The sequence below is a fragment of the Centruroides vittatus genome, unplaced genomic scaffold (genome assembly GCF_030686945.1).
Source record: "Centruroides vittatus isolate TY-2023 unplaced genomic scaffold, ASM3068694v2 contig_4, whole genome shotgun sequence".
Lineage (NCBI taxonomy): Eukaryota > Metazoa > Arthropoda > Arachnida > Scorpiones > Buthidae > Centruroides > Centruroides vittatus.
Window position 1 is genome coordinate 3043540 of NW_027122214.1, and position 25194 is coordinate 3068733.

The following is a 25194-nucleotide window of genomic DNA, read 5'->3' on the forward strand; positions in this document are numbered from 1 at the left end:
CCATAATGCGCCTTCTAAAAGAGGCCCTTTTAGTGCCCTCAGTGCGAAGAGTTAAAAAAAAAAAAAAAAACAGACCAAAATATGTCCTGGTGGCGTCGACAAGAAAAAGAATTCTACTTGCAGGTCAACATCCGCCTCCCACATATTCTAATATTTTCCATTATCAGAAATTGCTTCAACAACAGCTACCGTGAGAAACTAAATTTATTCCACATTAAATAAATGTCGTAAAAACTGAAACATGAGAAATAATTTCCTCAGGCTACAAAGCGTTAATTAATCATACCATTTGTCTTGGTTCCAAGGGTGATCACCTTAAGCAGATCCTACTGTATTTGTATTTTCATATAAAATTTCAAATTATATGTCTGCAAAGACTTCAACTAAGTATGAGTTTATTTAAATCTTTATTATAAACAAATAAATTTATTTAGTCGTAATAGAGGTTATATTGAAAAATAAGCAATTGAAAATTGTCGACGGGGAAGATACACGGCTAATAGCCTTTTTCAGTTGTATAGCATATTAATTCTATCCATCTCCATAGGAATATCAACTGCGCTTTCCAATTCCCCAAAACTCGATTCCCATTCCAGGAACAGAAAATTTCGGGAGCTTTGACGGTTTTTACTTTCAAAATATCAAAACACTGTTGCCTATCCTTACTCTATTTCAAAGCTATCCCAACAGCTGATCGTCTTGTCGAGTAAATACAGGAGCAATAGATCTCAATTCGGGAGTTGGAGAATTGGAACTCAGAAACTGCCAAATTTCAGGAGTCTCAAGTTTTCCACCGAATTATCTTCGTCACCATCTTGTTTTTTAAATATATATTTTATTTCTATCTTAATTATTGTTGAATTATTTGTGTAGTTTTTAGTGAGTATAATTGTTAAAAGGGGGTGGAAATCAACTGTCCACCAGGACATTTCTTTAATTGTATGATAAATAAATATTCGTTTCGTTTCTTTCGATACTAATAGCGAGGTTGAGGCCGAAGTTTTAAACGCAAAAACGTGTACGTCGGACGTTCGGCGCCGCTTTCCTGTAAGCCTAGAAGTTTGACAATGGCGTTTGGAATGTTGAGCATGATTCCACTGACTTTCCAAACACCATTGTCAAACTTCTAGGTTTACAGGAAAGCGGCGCTGAACGTCCGACGTACACGTTTTTGCGTTTAAAACTTCGGCCTCAAACCTCGCTAATACAGCACGAACGTGAACGATTGGAAATAATCTCGAAGCAGACGCTTATCACGTGGTTTTGCCATTCTAGAGTTAGTTTCAAGTGAAAAACGACCTTGCCGAAAGGCCCTATTGTAACACAAGGAAAACGAGCGAGAAACGGACCGACGATCCAATTAGGTTCCGTTCACTTAGAGGTGGAATTGCGCAAATCGCTAACCACTGCACTTTGGTTAACGCTCTTTAAATCCGACCTTTGAGTTGTTTAGGAAAGTTTTTTCTCGTATTTATTCAGACGTGAAATATTCGATGGTAATTGCCGCGATATTTTTATTTGTAAGAAAAATCATAATTTGATTTTAATGTAAGTATTCCTATAATTTGTATTTCGTTTTACGGTGCTTTGTATTAAAAATACATTTTTCGAGGTGTTTTTAAGTGTAGTTTTTAATTCGAATTTTATTTACTGATGTTAAAAATCAACGTAAAAACTTTTGAGCATTCATTTCGGCAAAAGAAAAGTTAAAAAAAAATCTATTCAAAGTTTAATGTGTCTAAAATTTAATTTTGGTTTCATTTTGTTCCGAGAGATGGCGCTTTTAAAAATGTCGCTGGTTTCTGCCGTAGTAATATATATTTCTGTTTGCTCTCAGGTTTGTTGATTTAATGTTTTGAATGATTACTCTAACGAGATTTAGACACGTACGGAGTCGTTTTATCGATAGTAAAATAACATTACCACTATGGTAAATCGTCTTACACCTTCCTATTGGTCGTGGCAGGTCGCTTAATTGAAGCTCAAACCGGTTCGAGGCGGAATAGGCGGCAAGCTACTAAGAAAGCAAGCCAACCAATGATATATCTCGTTTCATACGAAGTGGACTGTCATTGGCTTGCGAACCGGAACAGGCATTTTAAAGTTGCGTGAATTTTCGCGGACTCATTTATGTTGGGGAAACGAAAATTAAAGAGGCGAGGTTTTCAGTTTTTCATTTTCTTTACATAAATGCATCTGTTAACTAATACTGGGAGATTTCTAGATTTTCACAAAATTACACAAATCTATTTGCTGAAATTAAATTTTGTTCATCAAAGTCTTACAATTTATTGATTATTGCTTTACTAATGGGGTTCTTGTATATATATATATATATATATATGGGGTTGCCTGTCAAAATCATCACTTTATCATGTGACAAAATGAAAACCTTTAGTGCTACTACATTTACTCTAGTAGGGTAGGCTGTTAGACGTTGCCTTTCACATTCAGAAAACATCCAAACATACCTAATTTGTTGTTATGCTTTCTTCTTGTTAGGTATATGGTTGGGACGAATTGAGAGGGGAAAAAAGAGAAGATAATTTGGTTTATTTTTCTTGAAAAATCTGCTTTAATGAAGAAATAGATTGTTAAAATTTGTTGGTGAGATTTTAAGCCAACTCTTAATACAAAAATTTGTTCTGATTATTTTGAAGAAATTTGCTTTATTTTTCCACCATTTATCCATATAAGACTGCTGAAAAATGCTATATCAATGAAGATTTTATTTGTTCTAGTAAAAATTACAAGACAAAGAAAGTTATGACTTTGGTCCCATTGAACAAGAAGCATCAGAATCTTTCACAGAAGAAAGGTAAAGTATTTTTTAACACAATGCATAACAAACAATTTGAAATATGTATTTTTTAATTAAACTGTGATTTTATTACTGTTGCTAAAGTGATCTTATGAACATTAAAATGATAATCCTTATAGGTGTAAGATTAATTACATTAAATTTGTTTTATAAAATTATACAGATTAAATATACAGTTTAACCCGCAATTTATTTCTATAATCAGTTATCCAAAATTTTACCCGATCATTTACAGAAGTTGGTGTATTTGCTTATATTATCAGGTTTTGTTTGATGTATATTTGTATATCTACTGTATGCATCTTTTTCTTTTTGTAAACTTTTTATATTGTCTTTGTCTGTTACAATTATATAGTGTAGTGTTCATAGAACAGTGAGTTGTTCCTGCAGTATTTTAGATCTGCTGTATGTTCCTTAAGTCTAACTTTCATTTTTTGTTTAGTCTCTCCTATATAATATCAGACAATCCTGTAGTGTCTGATTGAATACACTTTATCGTGCTTGTGAAACAAAAACATAGAATGACACGGTTTCAAATTAGTAAAGAATAATTAATAATTTTTTTTTTTATTTGGAATGCTGTAAATCTGACAGGCCTTGGCTAAAGCCAAAACATTCAAAGTTTTCATTAAATTTATGTTACTGGTGTTTAAAGGTTATTGATTTGTTTGTTTGTTAAATCTGATAATTATTTATTAGTGTAAATGATCTTAATCTATTTATTAAAATCATAAAAAATAATATAATTTTGTATTTGATGATTTATTTTTATTATTTTTTTTTTGCAGGATATTTTTATTTTCAATTCATTAATCGATATAAAGTGATATTTTTAAACATTCAGGAAAACAATGTCTGAAAAGTATGTATGATATATTTTTTGTTTAGTTTTTATGAAATAAATATCTAGTATAAATTTAATTGATAAGATATTCCAGTTGTAATTCATTTTCTTATGATTTTTTTAAAATTTAAGTATAAAAGATTAGTTCTTTACTCATAAAATCTTAAATAGGAAATTAATTGTTTTATTAAAAGAACCAATCCAGTTATCTGTAATCCAGTTAATATGAACCAATTTATTATAAGAACAAGATTTCAATTGTCTTTAACACAGCCATCATTGTATTTTTTTTTTTTTTTTTTTTTTTTAACATTCTTTTATTTCATGTAATTACCAGCATGAATTTAATGAGTTCTATTTTATTTAAATTTTGTTTTATGTAACATTCTTAATTTGAAGATAGCTGTTAAAGACAGTTGAAAACATTTGTTCTTATAATAAATTGGTTCATATTAACTGAATTATAGGTGTTAGTTGGTGCTTTTAATGTATCTCATCTAGTTTTGCTTTTAACTGTTTTCTGAGGTTTGAAAAAATTTAAACATTAAGTTTGTCAGATAGTTTTGAATAATGATTAATTGGTTTGTTTGTACTTGAACGAAACTTAATTTAATAGTAATTGCTTTAAAGTATAAGAAGAAAGATATTTTGACTCAAGTTACATCTCAGAGAAGAAAAATCCTTGAAATGAGAAGCAAATTTCTAATGCATAAATTATAGTGTATCAATAATAACTAATGTAGTATAATTTGCTTATTGTAATCACTTTGAGACTTGCCTAAGCCAATAATAAAAATAATAATCAACCGATGACATTAAGTGGCATAAGTGAATAACACTACAATTATGGCAAATTCTGGTTTCATTGATTGTGATATTAGACGTGTTAAAACAATTAAATATATAAATCTTCAGTTTATATATTATATTATTTAATTGATATTTAATTTAAAATTTCTTCCGGTTTATGTTAAAATATAGTTGTTAATTACAGTTACAATGAGTACTTGATTTATCAGTACTTTATGTGAAAATTTGATACAATAAGTTGTTTGCTTTTATCCATCTTTTTCATTTATAAGAAAATTTTTGATACAGTGAGCACCACTGATATTTACAAAAAACAAAATATTTTAATCAGGAGTGTAGTAAGATTGAAATTTTCACATGCACATATTGGATATCTTATAGTACCAGTTTTCATTTTCTTTATATCATTTGTATGGTCTACATTTGCTAGGAGTAGTGTTATTTATTCATTCTAACACAGTTCCTAATCAGTGTTTCTCATCAAGGACTGATAAAATTATGGATATTTTACGTGGACCAGTAATTGTATACAACTACAAATTATTCTTATCTTCTATGGTATATTTCACAGTGTCGCTGTGAAATACAGATTTGGTATGCTCTTGAAAGTATGAATTTATCAAATGTCTGTTTTTTTGATGAGTCATATATACAATTTTTAATTGATTAGAAAGTAAAAAAATCAGAAATGGCATTTTATTCATGCAAACTAAAATAAAAATCAATTTCCAGTGTTAAAATACATTTGAAACTTTAATATAAATAAATGATATTTTTATAAATCAAGCACTGGTACTGGTACTTCAGCACATCATCTTGAAGAACAACTTAATCAAATTACACTAGTTTTTAAAATTTTAACAAAAATTTGAAAATAAATATTTTTACAATAGGCTATGTTGAAAATATGTAAAAATACAGAAAGACCTTTATTAGATGTTAATAAAAATAAATGTACTTGTATGAACAAAATCAAAATTACAATCATAACAAATTTAATAGATGGCATCTACAAAACTGTTATGCAGGTGTATTCAGCGATCTGGTAATACTAATGCCAGAAAGTTACTTTTCTGCTTCATTGGCAAAAATAAAGTTCGGCAAAAATAATTGCAATTAACAAAATTTCTTAAATAGGAACATGTTCTGAATAAGGAACTATTTTCAAACGTTTTACATCATCTACCAATAGTATCCTTTCTTTACAACTAGGAAACTATCCTTTTGCAAGCTCTTTCTCCCCTATTCTGGAAGAGAGCTTTTTTCATTCTGAAATTTATGTTATCAGCTGTATATAAATAATTTCTTAGAAGATGTACTATCAAACATGAAAAAATTATTATCTATTAATCTAAAAATTCTCTAATTAACTAAACTTAATTAATCAAGAAATCTTAGCTAAATAACATTATTAGCTAATTAAATAAAATGCTGTACAAGCAATATTCGGGTTATCTTAGATTTTTTGTTTTGCATCTAAGAATGATGATCAAACTTGTAGATAATCACTCATTCGGAATCAGAAAAGATTGGACTTTTTCTCAACACTGTAGTCAAGATAAGTATGTTTATTCATCAATAGTTTAAGAGGACAGTCCTGTCTGAGTGCCTTTGCCTCAAAAAACAGTTTAGGGCATAAAATGTTTGGTGATGATTTTAGAAGCTGAGCATTTAACATATTTAGGTTTAAAAACATCTTATTTAATTTTGTGCAAGCGAGCTGGAAAGGTCTCTGAAATTCTATGCAATTAGTTCAAGATAAGAATGTATGCATTCTATCCAGGAAGTTATTGTTTTAACAAATAGTAAATTATTTCATTTTATCAGAAACTAAGAAATGCAAATTAGATTTGAATAAGAAATGCTTAACCTGATTTCTATCTCTCTCTAGAGAAAATGAGCAATTATTTATTGTGATATCATCACAATGCCAGACTGCTATTTTTAATCATATTCTTAATTTATTTAATTTAAAATAAATGCTTTCCACCTGAAATTAGTAGTGTCTTGCCCTTGTACATAATACTTTTCCTGTTAACAATAGAGTCATGCTGGTCATTTATCTTACTCCTTTCAGGGAAAAATTTTTGAATTGAAATCATGTGACTTCTGGTTTGAACTAGAAGTTCATATATAGTTAATTAGGGCCTCCTGCCCCTAAGCTTTCCATATCTGGTCTCAACTTTTATCTATCTAACTCCATTCTCGAGATTAAGGAAGGACAGACAGATGACAACACGGAATTTATAAGTCTACAATTTCTTCAAATTGCAGCTCAATATTCTAGGAAAATGCCAGAAAGATTTCACATCATCTTCATTGAATAGATCAATTACAATAGATTATAGACATTGAGAGTGATAAATTTACAAGCTTACTTCATTCTTGAAAATTTCTCATAAATCAAAATGAGCTTTTCCACTATTTTTATCTTCAGATTTTATACCTCGTGTTGGCATAACTCAGTCACTCTCTATACACATTCCCTAAATAACAGTAATGTATTATAAAATGCTTGATAAACTATTGATGAATGATTCTAAATGAAATTAAATAAATGAAAGTGTTGTTTAGGAATTAAATTATTCATTGATATAACAGTTTATATGCATGAAATAAGAGAAGCAAATACATTATCAGACATTTCATTAATGTTAGAAAGAACAAAAATTAATGAAGATAATGAGCAAGCAGAAAACAAACAAAATGGAATAAAATGAATTTTTTTAAATTAATGAAATTATAATCATTGATAAAAAGATCTGGAATGTAAAGATAAAGTATACTAAATTAGACCAGTGTTTCTCAATGACCAGTGTAGTATCAATACTACTACTACTTTGCTGCCTTTGTCCCTTTGCAGGGGTAGGCCTCCTGGATCTTGCGTTGCCACTTTCCTCTATCCAAAGCATCCCCTTTCTCCAGTCCCACTATTTTCATATCCTCCTCCACCACATCACCCCATCGCTTTTGCTGTCTTCCTCTACTTCTCTTCCCCTCTACTCTCAGGTCAAAAGCCCTCCTTGCCATATCATCCTCTCCTCTTCTCAGCATATGTCCGACCCACCTCAATCGAGATTTAGTTATCCTGTCCAAAATACATTCAACCCCAAGTTCTCTCCTGATCTCTTCACTTCTCCTTCTCTCCCTGAGCGAAATACCGGACAACCATCTCAGCATTCGCATCTCGGTCCTCGCCAACATCAACTCCTCTGTCTTTCGGAGGGTCCACGTTTCCGATCCATACAAAAGGACCGGTCTTATTATTGCCTCATAAATTTTGATTTTCAATTTCCTCGGCATCTTGGCATCACAAAGTACCCCTGTCAGTTCTCGCCATTTTAACCACCCCTTACTGATTCTACTTTTCACCTCCACGGTGCATCCTCCATTTTCATCTATCATCACTCCCAGGTACTTAACCTTAGCCTTTTGCGTGATGTCAAGTCCGTTTCTATCCGTTAACTTCAGATTTATCTTCTGATTTTTAACACTGGCCAAAACCTCTGTTTTGTTAATGTTTAATTTCATTCCTCCATTCTCCAGACATTTCTGCCAATCCCCCAACCTTTGTTGCAACTCTTCTTCACTGTTTGCTATCAGCATTATGTCGTCAGCATAAAGTAACTCCCACAGCCCCTGTCCGCCAATGGTTTTGCTCAACTCATCCATTACCGTTATAAACAGCAGAGGACTCAAAGCTGATCCTTGGTGTAACCCCACTCCAACTTCAAATTCTTCTGATCTACCATTAGGTGTTCTGATAGCAGTCCGTGCCCCTTTATACATTTCCTCTACCAGCCGAACTAGTTTTTCAGGCACTCCTTTCCTTCTTAAGCACCAGAACACCACCTCTCTAGGTACTCTATCATAGGCCTTTTCTAGATCCAAACAAGCATAGAACACTCCCTGGTTTCCCTCTAGCCTCTTCTCTTGTATCTGCCTTGCTATAAATATTGCATCGATGGCACTCCTTCCCTTCATGAATCCAAACTGTCTTTCATCTATCTCCACCTTTCCTCTCAGTCTGCTCTCCACCACCTTCTCCAATACTTTATGATATACATAATTTGTGTATCATTGATACTATAAGAAATTATTATTTATTTATTGCATGTGACTTTTTTGTATAAATTTATTTCATTTTTTTTAAATTTGTATACTTTTTCATGAAGGCAAAAGAATCAGAATAAATAAATTTTAAATATGATAAAATTTTATATTATGTATTCATTTAACAATGTTACTGTACTGCTACAAATTAATGTGTTCCTAATTGGATTTCAGAGTTCTAAAATTTAGTTTGTCTCTATTTTGTATTTTTAAAAATTCAATATAAAAAGAATTTTTAATAATAATAATAATTTTTCAGAGAGAAGAAAAATGAAAGCATGGTGGGTTTTAGCATAAATAAAGAAAAACTTACTAATAAGGACTACAGTTTTGCTGGTGCAGCAAGTGGAGCTGTCACTCGATTTTTATTTCAACCTTTAGATGTTGTCAAAATTCGTTTCCAGGTAAATATTGTCAGATATATTAAAAACTGATTTAATGGAAAAACCACAAAAACCATCACTCTTACACCCAATTCTGAGCACTTTTGAACTTCCAAATTCATCTTTAGGGGCAGAAACTACAAAAATTGTCCATTCAAAAATTCTAATTCTTTGAAATTCTACTTTGTAATTTTAAGTCAAATTCATTCCTATAAAAACTTTTCAAACTCTTAATTCCAATATCTTGCCAACTTGTGGACTGTTTTCTTTACTCCAGAAGAATATTCTCTTCTTTTTAACTCTCCTATTCTAACCAACCTTGATTTTTCTTCTCTCCTCCAATGTTGGTGTCATACTAACCATTTGCTCTTCATTTTCTGCTTTTAGCTCTTCCTCTCTCATTTTCTGCCTTACCATCTTTGAGATTAACTGTCCTAAACTTCAAACTTTTCTGTTTTTAATGTATTCTGTTCCTCTATTATCTCCTCCAATAGATACAAGGATTTATTTATTTATTTATTTAGCGTATGGCTTATACATGACACGAACAAAGCGTAACAAAATGGAGTAATACAAAACCATAAGTGAAATAAAAGAACAAGAAGCAGTAAGTCTATAAGCAATTAAACTATTGTAAAACTTAATTATTGAATAAACTTTGAATTATTTAAATGAAATTAAACTATTGTAAAGCTGTACAAAAGTGTGACTGCACATGTACACAAAGATATAGAGAGCGTTCAGAGTTGTAGATCTAACTCGCTTATCCACTTCAAGGCCTCTGAAGTGGACATTAATATGTCGCTCCAGTCTCCCAGGTAAGCCCGGAGGCTACATTCGCGTGCAATGTGCTCAACAGTCTGACGTGGAGCACCACAGTCACATCCCGGGCTCGGAACCTTCTTCCATTTGAACAGGGAGTCCCTACACCTGCCATGGCCCGTCCTGACACGGTTTAACGTGGACCATGTTTTGCGAGGTAAGTCGAAACCCTGGACTTTTCCCCTATGACAGAACAGGCCATGCAAGTGGGACCCCATTCCTGTTTCCCAGCGGTTTTTCCACAATGTCATATAGTCATCATCAGTTATAGCCATGTCTTGAGCTGCTCGGAGGGTTGGATTCCGAGATTTCAAGCGATTAATGCTCAAGGATGGAATGTCTTGGTGAATTTGGAGTTGAGGATTTTTGCTTATCTTTAGGGACTCGCGAGCAAGGGCCCTAGATCGACGCAGGTCAGGTGGCATGACTCCTGCCAACAATGGTAGCCAAAGTACTGGTGTAGATCGTATGGTAGCAGAAATCAGGCGCATTGTAACATTAAGCTGTGTATCTACCAATCTTGTATGGGAGCTATTCATCCAGACAGGGGCACAATACTCAGCACACGAATAAACCAGTCCTAAAGCTGAGCAGCGCAGCGTGCTAGCAGTTGATCCCCACGTGGTGCCACAAAGCTTCTGTATTATATTGTTCCTGCTCTTAAGCTTGCCAGCGACATTTTGTAGATGCGTCTTGAAAGACAGAGTGCGATCAAGGGTGATTCCCAGGTATTTGGGGTACATATTATGTCTAAGAGGTTGATTACAGAAAGAGACATTCAGCCTTGTATTTGCCAGTTGATTATTCAGGTGGAAACAGGACACTTCTGTTTTGGTGGCACTTGGAGACAATCGCCATTTTTTGAAGTAGTGCCCCAAGCTCTCCAGGTCGTGTTCCAAAGTTTCCTCAATTTGCTCTAATTGACTGTGTTGTGCAGCTATTGTGATATCATCTGCATAGCAGAACTTTCTTGATGCAGTAATTGGAAGATCAGAAATGTACAGGTTAAATAGCAAAGGTGAGAGCACTGATCCTTGAGGTAGTCCATTGTGTATCTTCCTATCGGTGCTCATTCCATCCCCTAGAAAGACTTGAAATTTCCTATCGCAGAGCATGCTGTTGATGGTATGGGCTGTTGCTCTGCATGGTATAATCTGTAGAAACTTGTACACCACACCCTCTCTCCAGACAGTGTCAAATGCCGCAGTAAGATCAATAAACACAGCGCCAGTCTTCAAGCGCTTTTGGAAGCCTGCCTCTATATGAGTTGTAAGAGAAAGTACTTGATCGCAACAGCTCCTGTTAGGTCTAAAACCCGCCTGATCCGTTGGTACATGTTCCAGAATAGTGTTGCTGATTCTATTGTAGATGAGCCTCTCAAAGAGCTTGTAGCAACAGCTGAGAAGTGCTATGGGTCAGTAGCTTTCTGGTTTTTTGCATGATTTTCCAGGCTTTAAAATGGCTATTATTTTAGATTTCTTAAATTCTTGTGGAAGTATACCATTCCGGAGTATGTCTGTGAAAAATAGTGCTAGCCATGCTCTTGTGTTCTTGCCAGTATGTATTAAGAACTCAGGATGTATTCCGTCAAAGCCAGGGGCCTTACTAGGTTTTAGTTTCTTCAGAGCCGTATCTATCTCTTCAACTGAGAAAGGTCGGGCGTAGCTTGATACAGATGCTGCCTTTCTTTTCAGAGCTCTAAGTTGACGTTTCACAAATTTAGTGTGGTTTTTATCAGGTTGTACTCGAGATTTTAAGATAATATGGTTGGCTATTTGGTCAGGTGTGACTTTGGGCTGTTCTTTAGTTACAGCTGTACTCCCTCCTAGCTTTCTAAGAAGGCTCCAAGCTGCTCGGCTGGAATGAGTGAAGTTTAGATTTTCAACAGTGTTGATCCATTTTTGTCTGCAGGTGGTATCGAGACTGGACAGGAGTGCATTAGCAATTTCTGGGTCGTTGTTCTCCTGAAACTCATTGAAGAGTATTTCACTCTCTTCTGTCCATCCAGGAATGTATTCCCTTCGAAATCCCCTTGGTATACTACACTTCGCAGCACACAGTACTGCTCCAATGAAACGTTTGTAGCCATTGCTTTTTGGTGGGATCCAACGTATGCACCTCTCTAGCTTAGTGGAGAACAGCTCCCAGTTAGCTTTTAAAAAGTTCCATCTCGGGTGAGGGGTAGATTTTATCAAAGGGATAGTGATGCCGATTTCAAGCAATACTGGCCTATGTTGGCTGTGTGGGAAGCCCTCAAGTACCCTCCTCATGATGGGCAGAGGGTGGCCTCTATCATCACAGCTCACAAAGCACAGATCTGGATTATAATCTCTTCTCCAGGCTGCTGATCGAAATGTACCTTTGTCCTTGGAATCAAATATCAATACTAGATTGTTTATTTCCGCCCATTCAGTGAGTCTCAAGCCACACTCATCGCTAGTAGCATAGTTCCACTCTTCACTGTGGCTGTTAAAGTCCCCTACATAGATGGAAGGATGCACAGTGGAGGGTAGAACAATTTCCGGCCAGGGGAGACCAGGAAGCTTGTAGACATTTGTAATTGACACATTATTCACTTTCGTTACGACCATGTGGATGTTTTCTTGTATGCCCTGTGATAGTAAGTTAACGTTTTTGATGGTATTGCGTACATATGTTGCAACACCATAAGAACTGTCATATGTTACATCTATTGCAGTGAATCCCGGGATGTGGCATCTTTTCCGGAACTGGTCTTCATTTGAGACATGTGTCTCTTGGACGGCAACCACATCAACATCGTTGTCCAACAGCAATTTTGACAAGTATTCACATTTTGCTTTGCTCATACCCTCTATGTTAAGCTGGCAGATCTGCATGGTGGTTCCGAGTACACGGGAGTGTGACCCTGAGCTCTTAAAAGAGCTGTTTTTGAAAGTCATGTATGAGTAGCCAGGAGATCTTTTCAGATAGACTGGCTGCCAGAAGATTGCTGCTCGTTTAGCACCACCCAGGGGTCACGTGTAGGGTACTTAATGGTTAGACCTACGGATGTGAACAACACCAACCCCCAGATACAAGGATAAAATGAATTTTTAAAAATAACAGTTTTCAGAGGTCATAAAAGGAACTGTAGGTTCTTCAATATGCCACGGAATTTTTGACTGATAGTAGAAAAGAAAAAAATTTTTTTACTCAGACTAGAAAAGGAACAAAGTAAGATGATTGAAGGGTGAAGAAATTGGTTACTCTTGGACTGTGAGAAGTACTTGTTAGACATATTACATCAGATGATATTTGAGTCATATTTTCAATTTGAAGGAAGATATAGGCTGAAAAGAGCCCATTGCCTCACCTGTAGCAAGAATTTTAGTTAAATTACTAGTAACAAAGATAGGGAGAGAAATATTGGAAGAATTTGGAAATAAGATGAAATTTTAAAGAAGACATGTTGATGATGTGTTAGTTATATGGAAGAAAGAAATTAAATGTTTAATCAGACTTTAAGGATAAGACAGTAAAGGTTAAAATTAACAATGGAACAAGGATCAGAAGACAATTCGTTGTTTTGTATATTTGGATAGTCAAAGGTATTGAAGAATGTAAGATGACACTATACAGAAAAGACTACTATTAGACTAATTCATATACCACTTGCTCCAGAAAATCCATGCAAATACAGGACAGCAGAATTTGGAACACTTGTTGGAGGGACATTATTTTTGTCATTGTTACTAGATTTAGAGTTAATGGACTTAAAAAGAATGGAAGAGAAACATGAAATTGAAAGAACAGAATTTGATAGTTTGGTTTTATAGCTGGTGAAAAGCTGGCAGTAAGGAGGAAAATAAGGAAGCTATGAAGATGGATCCATTACATTATGTAGACTTGTGGGACCAAGGTTTTATAAAGCTTTAGAAAAAATGATGTGTAAGAAGACAGTATTGAAGAGAAGTATTGCCAAACTATTCTTTTTCATTCCTCAGCTAGTAATCAGAGAAATGAAAAAGAAAATATGTATATATAATACTAATGAAAGAAAAGTCAGGAGTGAAGAGATTTTATTTAGGAGCAATGTGACATGGATACAGTCCAAATTGAATATTTGGAAGGCAAGCAGGAAGGATGACAATGGCATTAATAAAGAACTTGTTAGAGAAGAATATAGAAACTATAAGAAATGGAATTGTTGGAAGAGATAAGAGGAAAAGAATGTATTGATGGAGGAAATGAGAGAGAAGAGTTAAGAGCAGAAAAGAAATGAATTGATCAGGAGTCTTGAAAGTGGTCAAAATTGGATGTAATATGTTGATACTTTGTGGCTTTTTCATTTAAGTAGTTTTATAGAGAATTAGAGTTGCTGCATCAAGTCAAGAATTGGTCCTATCTTCTTTTAGAAGAAGAAAGAAAGAAAGAAAGAAATTATTAACAGCATTGTTCTCTACAATTAATAATTAAAAACAATTTTTTTTATAATAGAGGAATTTATTGTTATATCAATAATTATTATATTGAGATTTGACTCTTTATGTATCAAACACACCAAGCCTTAAAATCTTAAATCAAGGAGTTACTTGTTTTTAACTATCAGACATTTTCAAGATTTAACTTCTTATCATCAGCATTCAAATATTCTTTTTTAGAACAACGTGTTTTTGAACATTTTTAAAGATGCTTAAAAATAAGTTGTTCTAAGTAGAATGCTTTTTAAGATCACTGATGATAAGTTAAATGTTTTTGAAAATGTTTTAAAAGTTAAATACAACTCCTCCTTCATTTAAGCTTTGGTTTTTATTGATAGATATATCAATCAAACAATCTTTATTATTTGATATAATGGGTGTTATTACAAAGGGGGTTAAATATCATTGTTAGTTTAAATTTGATACATGAACAAAAAATTTATATAATGTTAACATGGCAAAACTGTCACTGAATAAAATTTTGAAAACAAAAATCAGATGGTAGTGTAGCAACTGGGATATCCAAAAGAATATTACAAGAATCAAGAAGGTGTCTCATATTCATCACTGCCATTCCACGAAAAGAACACTCAGCATCATACGAGACATTAATTACTTTACTGTTTAAGTCTGTCAAAAACCTATTTAATCTAAATTGTGCAGCAAATGACTATCTTGTAACTCAAATTAGACAATAAATAAGGCACTGGAGTCCACATTCCATTAAGATAAATTTCACTTTCCCAACTTCTTTCACTCAAATAATGAACATCTTTTAACCAATATTAGTCTCTTAGTTGTTGATTACAGACAAGGAGGAACGACCTTTTACTTAAAAAATTTATATAACTAGAGGACAATCCGATATTATTTAATAATACTTTAACTATAACAGGCCATGGCTTCAAAAAAGAATTACCATTTATCCATGAAAGTCTTGTATATATATTATTGATAGATATATCACATGGAGTTTTTCTTTGTGGTGTGTTGAACATTTTACAGATTTTATTCATTGTAAGAATTTATTTGAACATGATTACTGACAAATTCTAAGTCAGTAATTTGGAGTGCTTATTAACATTTACAATTTATAAAACCATCCCTATTCTCAAAATTAAGCTTTTTGCCATTTTATAAGTGCCATCAGAATTTTAAATGTTGCTGGGAAAGTTAAGCAATTTGTTGCTGAATTTTTTACATTTAAATGGACCCACATTACATGATTCCTCATCTCAATTAATGGAAAATGGCAAAGTTTTATCAAAATTGATCCATTAAATTTTGAAAATGAACTTGATTCTATAAGCCCATACAAGATGTGTTAGCAACTGTGAATATTAAAAGCTTGAAGAATGAGAGATGACTGACTAAACTTGGCTGTTCTTCGGTTCAAAGGTGCAAATTCCATATAGGTGATTAAAAGTCAAGGGAAAGGTGTGATAAGGTGTAACTATCAACTCTTAGAAAGCATAGGTTGATACTCTCTCAAGTCAGAAAGTTGACATATACTAGCTTCTGATGAAGTCATCAATGTGTTGTTTTCTTTTAACTTAATAAACAAAAATAGCTACTGGAAAATAACTATTAAAAACAAAAAACCTTGATAATTCCAGCAAAAAATATTTAATAAAAACGTTTTCGACTGTTTTAAACAGCCTTCATCAGTTAAAACGAACTTAAAAAAATGCAGAAAAAGAACTCAAGCAAATATTTAAAATTCAAATTAATTCCAAAGTAAAAATGCCGTTCTGAATAAGAAATTAACAAATTGCGCATGCGCAATATATCGCAGTGAGAATAAAAATAAAAAATAAAACAAATAACAAAATATTGCCGCAAAAACTTGCCTATTACAAGAAAAAACGTTATGTACTGCGGTAAAACAATCTCCAAGCCGTGGACAAAGCATCAGCGTCTCTATGGTTAATACAACCGGTGTTAACATGGGCTTTGTAGATTTCTAGTTTTTCTAAATATTTCAGCATTTGTTTGTTGGTCGTGGCCTTAATGATAGACGCTTTATCCCAATAAATGTCAACATCTTGATGTTTAGCGAAAGCTGCTAGCACAGTAGTATCCAAGCTTTTATTAATGGAGTATCTATGCTCCTTAAGCCTCTGTTTTAAATGCCTCATGGTTGCGCCAACGTATACCAGATCCGAATTAAACCGACGATCCTTTAAAGGTATAGAATATACCCCTGTTTTATAACTATGGTTTTCTTTTTTCTTGTCATTTCTTAATAATCGATATATTGTAGGATTACGTCGATACAACAATCTTAAGTTGTTATTTTTGGCCACTTTCTTAATCATCGTGTGTAAGAAAGGAAAATAATTGAGAATCACTTTTCTCCCTTGATTCATAGGAGGAAGCTGCCGATTTTTTGTCCTCTGAAACCTGTCGATAAGTCCATCAATCTCCTTACTCCGATACCCATGTTGTAATGCTGTAGCACGAATGTAACTTAGTTCCTTATAGGTGTCAATAACACTGGTGCAATGCGTGTAAGCACGCTTGATCCAGGCATGGAACGCTGCGTATTTAAAATTCATCGGATCGACAGAATTTTTTGGTATAATAATAATGGGCTGATAGGTGGGTTTTCTATAAATGTCAGTCCATATTTGACCCTCCTTGCATGTGATTGAAAGATCAAGGAAATTTACGTTAAAAGCACTCTCTTGGTCTAGCGCTAAGGTCAAACCATATGGGTTTTTGTTGATTTCGTGCAGGAAATGCGGAGCGCTACAATCATTTTTCCAAAGGATGAAAACATCATCTACATATCTTGTATATAAAACAATCTGATGTTGAAAGATGGGTATGACCTTGCTTTCCAAACGCCGTAATACAAGTTCACATAAAATAGAGGACATAGGGCTCCCCATAGGCACCCCTCTTTCTTGCAAATATGTATCATCTTCAAATTCGAAAAACGACGTGTAACATATTAAATCTGCAAGTTCCAAAATGCTGGTATGGTATTTCGCTGCATTATCTATATTAGCAAAAAGAAAGTCCCTCAGTTCACAAAAACACGGTGGTAGTCTTATAGATGGAAACAAGGACTTAAAATCCATCACTGTCATATATTCGTTATTCTTGAGTGTAATGCTGTTGAGCTTTTCAACTAGTTGTACTGCGTTTTGTATAGCAAAGGGGTATTCTTGAATCTTCGGCTGGATAAACTTGACAAGCTGCTTCTCAAGGGCAAATGTAGGGGACCCGCATTTCTCTATTACCGGGCGTATTTGGCAATTAGGCTTGTGCGTCTTACCAAAAGCGAAAATTCTAGGCGTTTTTGGAGCCTGTAACACTGAGTTATGCAACCGCAAAATACGAGCCAATGGGGTTAACGAGAATTTCTTGACTCTTTGTTGCAGCGATTCCATGTATTTGTCGGGAGCATGTTGACATTCGGTGGTTCTGATGTAATCAAGTAATTTATGGTTGTAGGAATCACGCTTAATAAGGACCACACCTTTAGACTTATCCGCTTTAATAAGTACTACATCATTCATTTGTAGCCATTGCCTTGACCTTTCAATGCAGTTGTGGAATCGTCTTGCTTCCAAGTTAGAATTTCTTTCATTTGCGGATCTAAACCTTGTTTTCCATCTGATGTAATCTTGTCTGGTAGGATTCATGTCCTTAATAATTAATTCAATATTTGGAATAACTTTCTCTGGCCTCGGTACAGTAGCAGGAGCAAACAGTGGGCCATACTTCAGAGCTTCAAAAAGACACTTCGGAGGAGTAATATTATCCCAAGGCGTTATAAATGTGTTTTTTATCAAGCGAGGTTTGATGTTCTGCCCACGTAATAACCATTTAAGTTTTTTGACATAGCCACATTTTAAGTTTCTTTCGACGGAATACGTTAAGTTGACCACCCTGCTGTTGACATCCTTTAGAAGCAACGGGTCTTGCTCATAAATGCGATCCTCCAACTGAATAAGCTCACGCAATAAGGCATAATACCGTCTTCTAGAAGACCTGATGGCTTTGTTAAGGCAAAGATATTTTAGTTTTGGTAACAAAGACTCACATCCTACGGGGAGACGTATCCGATGAATGGAATTCGGGAAAACATCATTTAAACGGCATTGCGACAGGAATTCAAATTTTCCCTTTGCTTTGCATAGCTTGACAACAATTCTTCTATATATCTTGGCCGGCGTAGCCATACAATGCAATTTTAAATACGCAGCGTTCCATGCCTGGATCAAGCATGCTTACACGCATTGCACCAGTGTTATTGACACCTATAAGGAACTAAGTTACATTCGTGCTACAGCATTACAACATGGGTATCGGAGTAAGGAGATTGATGGACTTATCGACAGGTTTCAGAGGACAAAAAATCGGCAGCTTCCTCCTATGAATCAAGGGAGAAAAGTGATTCTCAATTATTTTCCTTTCTTACACACGATGATTAAGAAAGTGGCCAAAAATAACAACTTAAGATTGTTGTATCGACGTAATCCTACAATATATCGATTATTAAGAAATGACAAGAAAAAAGAAAACCATAGTTATAAAACAGGGGTATATTCTATACCTTTAAAGGATCGTCGGTTTAATTCGGATCTGGTATACGTTGGCGCAACCATGAGGCATTTAAAACAGAGGCTTAAGGAGCATAGATACTCCATTAATAAAAGCTTGGATACTACTGTGCTAGCAGCTTTCGCTAAACATCAAGATGTTGACATTTATTGGGATAAAGCGTCTATCATTAAGGCCACGACCAACAAACAAATGCTGAAATATTTAGAAAAACTAGAAATCTACAAAGCCCATGTTAACACCGGTTGTATTAACCATAGAGACGCTGATGCTTTGTCCACGGCTTGGAGATTGTTTTACCGCAGTACATAACGTTTTTTCTTGTAATAGGCAAGTTTTTGCGGCAATATTTTGTTATTTGTTTTATTTTTTATTTTTATTCTCACTGCGATATATTGCGCATGCGCAATTTGTTAATTTCTTATTCAGAACGGCATTTTTACTTTGGAATTAATTTGAATTTTAAATATTTGCTTGAGTTCTTTTTCTGCATTTTTTTAAGTTCGTTTTAACTGATGAAGGCTGTTTAAAACAGTCGAAAACGTTTTTATTAAATATTTTTTGCTGGAATTATCAAGGTTTTTTGTTTTTAATTCTTTTAACTTGTTCAATTCTCAGATATTTAGTTAATAACTGATAAATCTGCACATTTATAAATAGGATTTATAAATTTATTTGTTAAGCTATTCACTTCTAACATTTCAAGAACTAACAACACACTAAAAACCTTTTTGTGTCCCAGTACGAACAGCTTTAGATAAAAACTAACGTTTTCAACTAAAATCTTCTTCAGGCTATTGACCAGTATAAAATTCGAAACTGGAATTCGAACAACTTGTTTAAAATTATTTTAAATTCCAAATTATTTAAAAATTGGAAACTAATTTTTGCTGTACATGCTACTGAAGTGATAAAAATATTGTTACATCCCCAAAACTAAATAATACGATGTATTTGCTGGTGTAGAAACGTTATCAACATGCTAGTATTGTTCACGCTTTTTTTTTCTTCATAGTACCAACTCCATGCATGGGCAGCCCCATCTCAGGAGACTTGTGCGAATTGGTTGTTCTACAATTACAACAAAAGGTCATACCTCTATTCCTACCTAACATCCTTGTTTATAAAAGGTATGTAGATGACATCTGCATTCTTTGGAAGACAGAGCCCGACATATATGATTTCATGGATTACATGAACAACAACCCCTAAGATCTTACTGTCAAACTGGAGCAGAAGAGTGGCACAAATGCACATTTCCTAGATGTCAACTTTCACCTTGACGCAGACAGAGTGCAAACCAGCATACATTACAAACCTTGCTATGTACCAATAGTTATTCCATCGAACTCTGCGGACCCTTTTCCGACCAAGATCTCTGTATTCCGTGCGCTAACTAGAAGAGTGTGCATGTACCACACTAGATTGGAGGATACTGTGGCAGAACTAAAATGCATTGAAAACATAATGGTAAAGCACGGGTATGATTGAAGCATGATACATAATTTATCGCGCAGTATGCCAACCTACTAATGGCACACCACACACATAGCACATAGGTAAAGCCCAACAACACCCATAATCATAGTAGCAACCAATCACACACAGTGGTGCAATACAACCAACACCTAAGTTCCATTTATAAAGAAATTGCTACTAGTGATTGCAAATTTACTGGGTATTATATTACCGGAAATTCGATAATTTTATTCGGGATTACCGGTTTATCGGTAATTTACCGGTAAATTCGTATTAACAAACGATTTAAAACGAAACTGAATTACTGACAGAATTATTGGACAACCATTTATTTTCAAGTTTTCTATCAATTTAGATAAACAATTCTTGTAATAGCAATTATCATGACATAAGAGGCATTGAAATAACGCTGATAATTATGTTTGTCTTTATTTTGAAAGTTTTTGAAGGCTTTTAACAAACATAATACATATAGGCTCTCGTGCTCTAATCTAGATCTAATTTTCGTACAAATTGCAGCTGCATTAGAAAAAGCTCTCTCGGAATCAATACTAGTTGGACGTACTGTCATTCGAGCATTGAAAACCTTTTTAAGATACGTTCCTTGTATTTTTTGCTCTAAGAAATAATTCATTTTTTTCTTGACTATATCTTTCACATTTTTAAACTTACTTATATTACTGTTGTCAGTGTCTACGCTTGTTTTATGTTTAATGAATAAGTCCAGTTTCTCTTTCATTGTTAAATTTGACTTTTTTATTGTGCACTTGGTTCTCGTATCGACGTGAGAAGTTGATGGTGTAGTAAGCAGTGAACACCTCTCGCCAGAATCTGAGTCTGAACTAATTTTAGTGACAACCACAGATTATGATTCCTTTTCATTTTCTGATAAGTGTTTGATTATTTCTACAATCCCATTCAAAATTATAGTTTTGTTAACATTATTGGATATTTGAATTTCCGTCGGATGAATAAGTATTTTTGTACAAATGGAAGACAAAGTCGCTCTAAAAATTTTCAGACGATCACCATTTATTTTCTTTAGTGTTTTAGAACAAATCATAGACAGCCGGACCTTCCTTTTTAGGCTACACAGCTGTCCATTCTGTCTATGATTTGTTCTAGAACACTAAAGAAAATAAATGGTGATCGTTTGAAAATTTTTAGAGTGACTTTGTCTTCCATTTGTACAATTATTGGGTATTTCATGTAACATATTTGTTCAATTTTCTGAGTTATCTTCCTGTATTATACTCCAAAATCAAGACCCGTTTTTGGGGTAAAGTACAAGCAATCAAATTATAAAAAAACTAGAAAATTCCTTTTAATAACCTTAAATTACAAATGGAATGACCCATTACCACCTGCACTGTTTTCTGGCTATGGAATGGGGAGACAAAAAATGAATTCTGCTTCCCACGGGTATTTTAGGAAAATAAATATCGAGTTAATTAAGAGGACTTTTTAACAGAAATACCGGTAAAAAAATTAATTACCGGTAAATTTACCGGGGTATAATTTTCATAGTTTACCGGTATACCGGTAAACCGGTTACCGGTAATGCAATCACTAATTGCTACCCATAAAGGACAAAGATTGCATATAAGAGATCTAACACAGTAAATGGGCTGTTGTGCAATGACAAAGACAGGACAGAGAAAAGTCAAGCACTGGGTGTCTATATGATTCCTATGAGAGACCACAGATACCACTGAGATCTAGTATACATCGGATCCACGAAATGCTCACTAAGCAAATGAATGCAGGAACACGGGTATGATATCGCCAACCAAAGGCATACCACTGTCTAACTGCCTATGCCACAGACCCCGAAATACAAGCCGACCTCCATAAGGCCAAATTGATAAAAATGTCAGATCAGATTCTACACCTTTGCAACCTGGAAGCATTGGAAATATATAAAACCAGCCTGGCCAGCAATTGTATTAATGCGAAAGATGCCACCAGTATTTCGTATGCATGGAGGTGGTGCTGAGAAAAAGGCATGAACAATACCAGCACGTTGATAATGTTTCTACACCAGCAAACATATCGTATTATTGAATTGTGGGGATGTAACAATATTTTTATCACTTCAGTAGTGTGTACAGCAAAAATTAGTTTCCAATTTTTAAATAATTTGGAATTTAAAACACATTGTTCGAATTCCAGTTTTGAATTTTATACTGGTCAATAGCCTGACGAAGACCAAGTTTTGGTTGAAAATGTTAGTTTTTATCTAAAGCTGTTCGTATTGGGACACAAAAAGGTTTTTAGTGTGTTGATTTATCCTTCCCAGGGATTGTGCGAGAAGTTATTTCAAGAACTGTATTATTTATATTTACAATAATTAAATGAAAACTATTCTTTCCTTCTTTTTTTCCTTCAATCATGTAAATTACGATTTGATATTAAATATGAACAATAAAATAATATAAATTAAGTACCAAAATGTTTGACAAATTTAAATTAATAAATAAATAATTATATTTTATTATTAAATTTTCAAAAAATTATTATTAATTTACTTGAGTCTTAATTTAGAATAAGTATTTATTTACTTAAAATAATTTATATTTAACAATTGTTCACATTTTGTTTTTCATGTTTGATAGTTTGATATTACTGACTGATAATGAATATTTATATTTGGCCAATAATTAGTACATCATAAAAATAATTGTGTTGAACTAGTTATTAATTGTATTAATTTAAAAAAAAATAAGTGATGAAGCTGTTGACCATTACTGATTATGCAGTTGCAGATAGAACCGATAAGTAAAACTAGTGTTACTTCAAAATACAAAGGCTTCATTCAAGCCTTTTTTCTGATTCCTTATGAAGAAGGTATTGGAGCTTTGTGGAAGGGTCACATACCTGCTCAGTTTCTTTCAATATTGTATGGTACAATACAGTTTTCTACATTTGAGCATTTAACTTTTCGAGCCTGGAAACATCTTCCTTCAGACTTAGAAGAGAATTGGAAACCTATCATTCATTTCTTTTGTGGTGGTGCAGCAGGATGTGTGGCCACTGTCGGAGTGCAACCATTTGACGTCCTTCGTACTCGATTGGTGGCACAGGGAGAACCAAAAGTAATTCATTATAAGTTACTATTTAATAGTATTTGAGTTTTCACTTGATAGAAATACAATTCTTAATTTTTATAGGCTTATAAAGGTATGTATCATGGAGTAAGAAGTATAATAAGTCAGGAAGGTTCAAGAAGTTTGTACAAAGGTCTGGTTCCTACCCTCATTCAGATTTTACCATACACGGGAGCACAGTTTGGCTTTTATAAACTTTTTCAGCAATTATGGAATAAATACACAAATAAACCATTGGGTAAATTTCATTTTTTCCTGGTAGTTAATATTCAAGTAAAATACAAAGAGTAAAGAAAATATTTTTTTTCCTTTCTTCTTAAAGGTCTGTTAGGAACAACGATCTGTGCTTCGTCTGCTGGTATAGCAGCCAAAGGTGTGGTATATCCCTTAGACTTAATAAAGAAACGAATTCAAATTCAAGGTTTTCAGAAAGCCAGAGAACAGTTTGGAAGTTTTCGTAACTACAAGGGTGTAACAGACTGCTTCATTTCCACTTTAAGAGAAGAAGGAATTAGAGGTTTATACAAAGGACTTTACCCGAGTGTCATAAAAGCTGCAGTTGTGACTGCAAGTTATTTTGTAGTTTATGAACAGATAATTAAATTATTACTTTTGAGACACCAGAAAGATAATAGATAATATTATATAAAATTTCTAATTACAGTTATCTATTAAGAATAACAATGTATAAAGGAATGTTAATGTAACTATTAAAGATGATAAAAAAATAATAATTTTTACTGTAAAGAAAAATTTGAAATGTTAAAAAAATATTTTCAATTTACAAACATATTAAATAAATAATTGAATTTATTTTATGAAATAAGCTGTAATCAAGTGTTAATTTTTCAGCACCCTAAAACATTTTTTAAAAAAAGGTAAGAAAATCTAGTATTGTCTTTAATAGATAAGCATAGAAATGTGAATTTTAAATAATTTTTCAAGTCATGAAGATGTGTAAAAAATTTTTTAATTCAAAAAACATGAACATTTAACAATAGAACTGAATATTATTATTGGTTGAGTTTCTTCGTTATACTGTTGACTCGCCCGTCCCATCCCTGACAGACGAAAGCGTTTTCTTATTTTTATGAGGATCATTATATTACAGACATGGGCAAATGCAGCTTTTGCTGAAAGTGTTAATTTCTGCTTATTATTATTATTTTTACAATTTTATTTCCACAATTTTGTGAAAATATGTAATTATATATATGTAATATTTAGTAATTTATTTCAAAGTTGGTGCAATAAATAAAATTGGCATTTCAAATCTATTCTTTTAAAACAAGTTCTTGACCCGATGGGGAACACCCTATCGTTCCCTGCCTTACCATACTATCTGCCACGACAGTACAGAACTGCGGCTCTCATGCATTTTGCAAAACCTACATTTCGGCTCCCACTGAACTCTTGCTTGCCCACCTCTGATATATTATATTCGATATTCAAGTGACCGAGACTAGAGTGAGTTACGTCCGACTAGGATCTATGTACAGTATACAGTATATACGGGTCATTTCATTTCAAGTGTCCAAATCCCCCCTAATGACAAGTGTTCTCAGTAGTTTGTGCACAGCCACGTCACCGGTTGTCATGTTTTTTTTATTTTGTTTTGTGTTTAATGGCAATGAACAATCGTAATTTTTTGTAAATTTTAAGTTTAAAACTAGGATGTCATGCTTTGCACGTGGTTGTAAAAGTGGCACAAAAATCCAGCCATTTCGAGTTTAAGGAAGTTATAGACAACATATAATCAAATTGTGACACACTACGAGATATTAAGCTCCAAATTTCT

The 25194-nt window shown here is 33.6% G+C and overlaps 1 protein-coding gene across 1 annotated transcript; it reads left to right on the top strand.

The window, feature by feature from the left end:
- Nucleotides 1-1778: 1778 nt before the first annotated feature.
- Nucleotides 1779-24093, top strand: LOC136976276 (mitochondrial thiamine pyrophosphate carrier-like). The gene is made up of 7 exons (XM_067271503.1): nt 1779-1837; nt 2742-2818; nt 3610-3683; nt 8848-8992; nt 23049-23384; nt 23460-23634; nt 23719-24093. The coding sequence occupies exons 3-7, from the start codon at nt 3673-3675 to the stop codon at nt 24033-24035; spliced, it is 984 nt and encodes a 327-aa protein (XP_067127604.1). The 5' UTR covers nt 1779-1837; nt 2742-2818; nt 3610-3672; the 3' UTR covers nt 24036-24093.
- The last annotated feature ends 1101 nt before the right edge of the window (nt 24094-25194 follow it).

What these genes read in the sequence shown, in the direction of transcription:
- LOC136976276 (XM_067271503.1), top strand. An exon ending in TTGTCAAAATTCGTTTCCAG is followed by an intron (nt 8,993 to 23,048) that starts GTAAATATTGTC and finishes CTGATTATGCAG; the next exon opens with TTGCAGATAGAACCGATAAG. An exon ending in TGGCACAGGGAGAACCAAAA is followed by an intron (nt 23,385 to 23,459) that starts GTAATTCATTAT and finishes TAATTTTTATAG; the next exon opens with GCTTATAAAGGTATGTATCA.